This window comes from Pollachius pollachius (genome assembly GCF_949987615.1).
Source record: "Pollachius pollachius genome assembly, chromosome: 2".
Classification (NCBI taxonomy): Eukaryota; Metazoa; Chordata; class Actinopteri; order Gadiformes; family Gadidae; genus Pollachius; species Pollachius pollachius.
The window spans coordinates 299,795-308,550 of record NC_136935.1 but is presented as its reverse complement, the minus strand read 5'-3'; the positions used below and the strand labels follow the sequence as shown (position 1 = coordinate 308,550).

General features: G+C 44.3%; 1 protein-coding gene across 1 annotated transcript in view; it reads left to right on the top strand.

Annotated features, from left to right (window-relative positions):
• Positions 1–5,100: 5,100 nt before the first annotated feature.
• The window catches only part of crtac1b (cartilage acidic protein 1b), a gene marked incomplete at both ends in the record, with an annotated part of 29,025 nt that continues 25,369 nt past the window's right edge, over positions 5,101–8,756 (top strand). Inside the window, 3 exons of the mRNA XM_079729009.1 lie at positions 5,101–5,225; positions 7,218–7,414; positions 7,918–8,054. Of these exons, the coding sequence (XP_079585135.1) occupies positions 5,101–5,225; positions 7,218–7,414; positions 7,918–8,054 (459 nt within the window). The remainder of the gene's footprint in view (positions 5,226–7,217; positions 7,415–7,917; positions 8,055–8,756) is intronic.

The following is an 8,756-nucleotide window of genomic DNA, read 5'->3' as shown; positions in this document are numbered from 1 at the left end:
ATTTGATTTGCATTGTGGGCACTCTGCTGGCTTCTATCTGCGCTTTACACAGTAGATCATGGACAATAACGGTAAAGACAAAAGTGCACTGGTTTACCGACTTCAGCACTTTCAGTTTGAGGTCCTCCAGCCTCACTGACTTTACATTATGGTGGCAGACGTCCTTGGGATGGGAACATCTCATTTCACCACCAGGCTTCACACACACACACACACACACACACACACACACACACACACACACACACACACACACACACACACACACACACCCATACACACACACAAACCCACAAGACACACGCACACACACACACACACACACACACACACACGCAAACACACACACGTAGGCACGCACGCACGCACACACACCGTCGCACGCACGCACATTCACGAAAGGACACACACACATACACACATGCATCTCGTTTCATTGGGGGTCTCAGAAAGGCTAGGCTCTGTGGAGCGTGGCAAGAAATTACACAAATGACAGCAATGTGCACACACACAAGAAATAAGAAATTCTATTTTTTTTATTCTGGTGTTTAAATTGGTGTTTTTTGAATCGATAACCCAACATTATCTACGGTCGGATTATATTTTTTAAAATAACGATGAAAATAATCACCTAATGCCAATTTAAAACAAGCTGTTTTAGTCTGTATTGACGAATTGCAAAAATAAATCATTTCATAGATTGAGTCACTCGGGTCCAAATATAGGTCATTGAACATCAAAATAAACTTAACAAACGCCAACTCATCAGTCTCACTGCATATTTTAATCGACACTCCGGGGAACCGCCCACTTCTCACCGGAACCCTGCCCATTCGCCACTGTTTTAAATATTCAAGAAGCTGTTCTCTGAATGGCTCAACCCTAACACAGCTGATTTCATAAAGCAATTCTTATGGAAGTTGTGCAAAGGGAATAAGTGCCAAACCCTTGAGATAGCTCCTCGTACCTCGTAATTACGTCGCTGGATTTCTCCGTCCGCTTCTCGTCTCCCAAACACCGGAGGAAATCGTGGCGTTCCCGCATCGCATCCGTGAGTAGCGCACCTGACTTTGTTCGAGGCTGAGGCTGCGTCGGCGGTGGGACAGCTTGGCTGCGGCTCCGCAGAGAGACGGCGGGGGCGCGGACGGAAAGTTGATGTCCGTCCTCTGTTAAACTCCGCTCCTCCGCTCGGGAAAGTCTCACGTTCGTTAGTTTTTTTAGGGGGGGAAAAGGCTGTCTAGGCTGTTCAATTATTGCTTACAATTGCTAACAATGTCTTAAAGTTCTAAATGGCAGTGTTATTATTTTTTATTTGGGCATGTGATGATTATTATTCGATAGGCCTATTCATAATGTACTGTTTTCACTGTTTTCACTGATGATTTGCTTATTGTTGGTTTGGAATTTAAAATGTCAGTATTTTTCCCCTTTCTATCGTTTCTTTATTCAAGTAATATTAGTAGTTGTATTATTGGGTGTTGCAGCAATAGAGGTGGCATTAGTAGTAATCTAGTAGAAGTAGTGTTAGATATAGTAACCACAGCTATACAACCTAGTTGTTGTAGTAGAGTACAGGTAAAGTAAGTAAGAATCCAAATAATACATACATAATTGTATTTTAAACTTTTTAGTCCTTTGGCATTGGATCATAATGATATAGGCTTTATCTATACTTTATTTTTATAAATATTTTCAATTAATATTCTAAATACAGTACATTTCACAATTTCAAGAAGAATATTTCAAAGGTATTGTTATTTGTGTATTTGAAGGGAGGCACAATTCACATATTGATGCTTGTGGTTGAATTGAATGGGGTGAGAATAGTTACTATTATTTGATATTGTGTGCTAGCCAAGTGACCCCGTGAATGAATCCAAGCACGCATTGTTGCTAGCTTGGTGAAACCAACTGGGTCTGCTGCCATCATTCAAGTGTATGGGTGTGTGTTAATGTGTGTGTTAATGTGTGTGCGTGCGTGCGTGCGTGCGGGTAGTTGTGTTAGTACATTCAAGTATATGCATTGTGTGTGTGTGTGTGTGTGTGTGTGTGTGTGTGTCTGTCCGACTTTGTGTATGTGTGCGTGCATTCAAGTATGTGCGTGCGTGCGTGCGGGTAGTTGTGTTAGTACATTCAAGTATATGCATGTGTGTGTGTGTGTGTGTGTGTGTCTGTCCGACTTTGTGTATGTGTGCGTGCATTCAAGTATGTGCATGTGTATGGGAATAAGTGTGTAGAGCTTTGTGCATGCATTCAAGAATGTGTGTGTGTGTGTGTGTGTGTGTGTGTGTGTGTGTGTGTGTGTGTGTGTGTGTGTGAATGAGTGTGTGTTTGTGTGTCCTTCACAGACAAGGGGTTCCAGGAGTGTGGGACTGAAGATGTGTCTGTGTTGTTGAATCTCTGTCGCAGTCCTATCAACATCGCAGCCGGCCATGAGCGCTCCACAAAACAATCACTCTGATTTTGCGTGTGGTTGGAATGGTCTATTTACGCCATCATAAATAACCTACATTGAAAACAGGCTTCGAAACCTATATCTCCCTCCCTGGGCCATTGTGAAGTGTGAAGTGATTCTCCCCCAGAAAATATTCTTACAGAAATGACTATATTGACAGAGGAGCTCCATTAAATGTATGCATAAATGTCTTTATGTTATGCTTTGGTGGCTATTCACACCGTGGTTACGCTAGGACAGTGGACTACAGACAAAAGGCTAGGATCCACCTCAAATGACTGCAGCAATCTGGACGGTTGTTTTCAAAAGTTTGGAATTTAAAGTCAGTACTGCAGTAAATGCAGGGAAGTACTTGGCTGGTTAATGTCAGTTAATAACCTGTTTCCTTACACCCTCAAACCCTCATCCAGACTCATCTTCCTCATGGGTTACCTAAGACAAACATGCTGAATTAGTTCAGGGATATTGCTTTCTCCCTCTGTGGTTTAACAATACTTTGGTTAAGGTTTGGACAACAGTTGGTTATTAAGAATTACAATTACTTTTATTACTTACTAATTATTACTGTAATTTCCCTCCGAATTTGGGTCTGCAATGTTCTTCTGTATTAATTCATCCAAGTTTAGTATTTTGATTCGTGCCGTGAGCTGAAACTTTTTGCAGTTATTATAGATTTGTAGCAAACAGAAACATCACGTATGAAACATCTGCCTGTCAAATGGTGAATGTTGTGAACTGCGTTTCTCTTTTCCTTTATTAGATATCACAGTAGCTAAAAAAGTTTCATCCACTTCCAACCCGTTTCCAATTTTTACGTTTCTCATTCCAAGTTTTACTGCGCTGCCTGGCCTCCCCTTTCTCCCCTCCGTGTCTAATTTACGGCCGGCCCCTCCTATCTAACGAGCAGTGTATTAGCAGTCTGTAAAACGGGCCTGTGCGTTCCGGAGCCGGCCGGCTCATTTGTCATCGCATCCCATAACGGAAGAAACCGCTGCGTCTCGGGCTGCCACTGCTGTTTAATTAACCCTCCTACTGCTCACACACACAGAGCCGGCCCCGGGCCCCCAGGGTGTTATCAACACTCCGCCGGGCCCCGGGGGGGGTGCACCCAGAGGGAGGGGGTGCTGTCCGAGTGGTCCATATTTCTGCAGGTGTCAGGAAGGGGGGATCCACTTTGCTTACTCTGCGCCTGCAAGCCCACGCTTGTGTGCATGTGCGCGTGTGTGTGTGTGTGTGCATGTGTCTGTGTGTGTGTGTGTGCGTGTGTGTGTGTGTGTGTGCGTTCTTTCACAGAGCGCTGTTGCTGCTAGAGCAGCAATGCAGCTTTTTTTATCTCAAATTGAATTGTTGAAGGGAAATGTTAAGGAGCCATACATCACCGGGACAGCGCAGCGGCAGAGTGGGGAGGTCGCGACGCAAGGTGTTCTGGAGGGAAGCTACTGTTGGATCCTTCTCACACGCCGTCTATACAGGGCTCAGGCTGGGCTTTTTATAAGACATAAACTGATGCTAACGCGTGAAGTCCAGTGCCAAGGCATGTGCTTACAGGTTTTTCTTTATGTGTTTGGCCCAGTGAGCGTTTTTATAGATTTGTTTGTGTGTGTGTGAGTGTGTGTGTGTGCTTACAATAGAGGAGGTGACCTTGCTTTCAGAGTGCACTGTTGTGTTACACCTTGAAGACTAAGCAAGCCATCAGCATCCCCCCCGACACACGCACACACACACACACACACACACACACACACACACACACACACACCTCCCTCCAGCTATCCCCCCCCACACCCATCTTGCCTCATCTTCGCGGTCCAATTGGATCAATTTCCCTGTGTTCACCTTTTATCTGCTTACTCCTGCAGACAAATACCTTCGCCATCCCTCCTCTCCACTCCGTCTGCTCCCCTCACCTCCTCCATATCTAAAAAGCTCTTGCTAAATTAAAGTCCCGAAAGCATTAATGTCTAAAGTCTGTTATATCGAAGGTCGATTTTCTCAGAATCCCCCCCCCCCCCCCCCCCCCCCTGCTTCAATGGCCCCTCGCTGCCTCCACGCTCGTATGGATTTCCTGTCGCCGGCGTTCTCGTCCGGTCTGCGTGTGATGCGCTGCTCAGAGGCAGCCCTGCAGATTGCTCCTGATCACAGCCCTATTTCTTCATCCATAAGTCTGAGCACAGCAGAAAGTGTTGCCAGGTCAACTGGCCATTGGGTCGGGCACTCAGAGCCTCTGGAGCAACAAGAACTCGTGTTGACCCGGCGTCCATGCATTGACAAAGCACACATTTCATCTGCTGGTTGAGAGGGGTGTATGAACTTGAGCTTGTGTGTTCCTGTGCATATGCTATATAGTACACCATGATTGTCCTCATTGTGACTGTAATAAGAAGGCGTACACAGATGTAAAGGGAAAACCTCCCTACATGGAAGTACCCCTTTTTCCACTAACAAAGAACCAGCTGAGACAGCCAGTGACAGAGACATAATGACATGATTGTGAAAGCCCTCCCCAGACGTCCACAAAGGCAGCCTGTGTATAAAGGTAAGCGCTGCTGTTTCCTTCTGCAGGTAACTCAGAGATGTGGTCGTGGTGGTTGTGGCTGTCAGCTGCGCTGCTGCCGCGCCTCTCGCTGGCCCAGCGCTCAGCCCCCATGTTCTCGTCCGTTACCCAGAGCGTGCTCCCTCCGGACAACGACAACAACCCCACGCAGCTCAACTACGGCGTGGCCGTCACTGACGTGGACGGGGACGGAGACCTGGAGATATTTGTGGCTGGGTGAGGATTTAGCTTTCCCTAGTATGGTGTTCCCCATAGGAGGGCAGGATAGTGGAGCGACGAGGCTCCTGTAGCCCAAAGGTACCGGGCTCAAACCCCAAATGTCCATGACGTATCTGTAGGCATCTTTGAACCAGATGGCTTAACCCCCTACCTGCTCCTTAATGACCTGTATCTCAATTTACTGTAGGTCGCTTTGGATGAAGGTGGAAAAGTTAAATAACGTTTTGATACGATAGATTAAAAACTAACAACCAAGGAAATTGGTCTAAAGTTTTGTGTACGGTTGTATACAAGTATTGTTTTTGTAAGGGTTCCCTGAGACTCAGTGAGATGAGGAGAACGGCTCTGATTGGATGGACATCCATTAATGGCACTGGTTTGGCAAAGCTGCAGTCAACTGAAGCATGGGTGCATTTCACAATGCTTAGCTAAATATAGATTGAATCAAATTACTATTCTTCATAAATGAAATTTAGCCAAAAGGTCTATTCTGCTTGTTTCCTGGAAGGAAGGGATACTGGTTTGCTTTAGAACAATCTGTTTAAGGAGTGGAGGTAGGTAGGTTAGTTATAATCAGAATGTTTACTTCTTGTTATCAACTATTTCTTAATAATTCATTATCGATATGTATTATCTTTTATTATGGCTTGCGTTGCATTATCCAATGTAAGATTTCAGATTGTTTTCTGTTCAATAACGTTTTGACTAAATAGAGAAATCCTATTATGCTATAAAGTCAAACATTGACTATTCATTTTGTTCTTTAATCTGAATGCATAACAGATATTTGGCTGCTACACACCTGTAAAGGTTGGCAACAAGTTAGGCAAATTGTCAGATTAAATAAAGCTAGAAATGTTTGTAGTGCGCAAGTCTCCTTCATATGACACACAATTGTTTATAAGAAAGAAATTAAAGTTTCAGCAACACCCAAAATGCAGCAACCCTCAAAACTACGGCCTCAACCTGCTCTGCCATCTCAAATAATAATATATTAGCTGCATAATAGCCTAATGGTCATACATTACACTTGTTTCATGACTTTCGTTTCATCTTTTAAAGAAAATGTGGATGTTATTTTCTTCTGTTTACGAAACCGAAGATGCACGTTGTTGAATGTAAATTCAGCTATTTACTTCATAGCTCCCTCTGTGTGTTTTTGGTTTGAGACTTACTTGAGACTTGTATTTCAAAGTAAAACTTGGTTGCAGTAGAGGATTGGAAGGAAAGCCAATGAAAGATAATATATACGAGTATAGACTTTCATTGAGCTGTGAAGATATTGCTCTGATATTAATATTTCAAGCCAGTTGCCTTTTTATTAGACCATTCATATCTTTGAAACTGAGGTTGTGTAACCAAATTTTTGTTAATAATAAAAAGCATGTTTAAATGTCTTGTTCCATTTCAATCTTTCCTATTAGTTGCCCTCAAGTGATGCCCTCAATTGAAGTATAACTAACATTGAATCTCTCCGGCAAACATGCTGGTCGACATCAAGTTACTGTTACTGTTGTTGATATCTTGTGTCAACACCACATGTCAACATGATTGTTGATACCATGTTACTGTTCTTGTTGTTGACATCATGTCACTGTTCCTGTTGTTGACATCATGTGACTGTTCCTGTTGTTGACATCATGTGATTGTCCCTTTTGTTGACATCATGTGACTGTTCCTGTTGTTGACATCATGTTCCTGTTTTTGACATCATGTGACTGTCCCTTTTGTTGACATCATGTGACTGTTCCTGTTGTTGACATCATGTGACTGTTCCTGTTGTTGACATCATGTGACTGTTCCTGTTGTTGACATCATGCGACTGTCCCTGTTATTGACATCATGTGACTGTTCCTGTTGTTGACATCATGTGACTGTCCCTGTTGTTGACATCATGTGACTGTTCCTGTTATTGACGTCATGTGACTGTTCCTGTTGTTGACGTCATGTGACTGTTCCTGTTGTTGACGTCATGTGACTTTTCTACAGCTACAACGGTGCTAACCTGGTGCTGAAATACGACAAGCAGAGGAGCAGGCTCCTGAACATCGCCGTGGATGACCACAGCTCGCCATTCTACAATCTTAGGGATCGCCAAGGCTACGCCATCGGAGTGACAGCGTGTGACATCGACGGTGACGGCCGCGAGGAGATATACGTCCTCAACACCAATAATGCCTTTGCTGGTAGAAACACACACACACAGGCACAACCACACACACACACACACACACACACACACACACACACACACACACACACACACACACACACACACACACACACACACACACACACAAACACAAAGACACACATAACTGAGACGAGGCAGAAGCAGAATCAATAGGAAGATAGAAAGCTTATCTAATGTGAGTCTTCATCAGTTAGCCGATAAGCATTGTGTCCCTATTCATCTCTCTGAGAGGTGCACACAGAGTGCCAAAACAGCATCTCCATAACTCCATCATTCACAGAAACAAAAAAAATCTATTACAGTTTGCACTTCCAACCAAGGTAACCTACTGTTATTTTTTTCCCATTCTCCTATATTGTTATCAGGATGAATAATCCTGGTTTTGTTTTCCTCCCACTCTCCTCTGTATGTGTATGTGTGTGTGTGTGTGTCTGTGTGTGTGTGTGTGTGTGTGTGTGTGTGTGTGTGTGTGTGTGTGTGTGTGTGTGTCTGAAGGCGAGGCAACGTACTCGGACAAGCTGTTTAAGTTCCGTAATGGACGCTTTGAAGATCTGCTGAGTGATGAGATCAACGAGCACCGAGACGTGGCCAACAGGATGGCCGGCCGCTCAGTGGCCTGTGTTGACAGGAAGGTAGGATCTACACACACACACACACACACTCAGACTCAGAGACAAACACACACACACGCATACTCAGACTCAGAGACACACATATGCACGCACGCCAATATGCTTGAACCCAGACCCAGCCATAAGCACATGCAAGCACACACAGATAAAACATTATCGCATTCCCCTGCACATACCCCGGACACACAGACAAATAGAAGCACACGCATGCACAACAAATGCGAGTTGCTGAGTGGGTTTTGTGGACATGCATGAGTGCCTTTGGACGCTTCTGTTTGTTTACCAGTGATAACTCATGCTCGGCCTACTGCGCCTCTCTGCATGCACTATGACAGTTCATTTGGGGGGAAAATAGGCTGCCATTTTGTCTCTCTTCTGTCCATCGCTCCAAGTGTAATTACCTAAGCCAGGTATCATTTGTTTTACCCAACAAAACAGGGTAATAGGAGGAAGGGAGAAGCGCTTACAGCTACCTATACTACAAACAGCGGCTATCACTCTCGCTCTGCTTCTCTCTGTTTCTCTATCTCTCGCCCTTTCTCTCCCTCTGGTTTTCTAGTCTCTCTCTCTCAATATTTCTCCCACTTTCTATCTGTTGTTTTACAGTATATCTATCTCTTTCCCTCTCTCTGGTTTCTTCTGGTCTTTCTCCCTCTAATCTCTTTCTCTCTCTCTCTCTCTGTCTCTCTCTCTCTCTCTCTC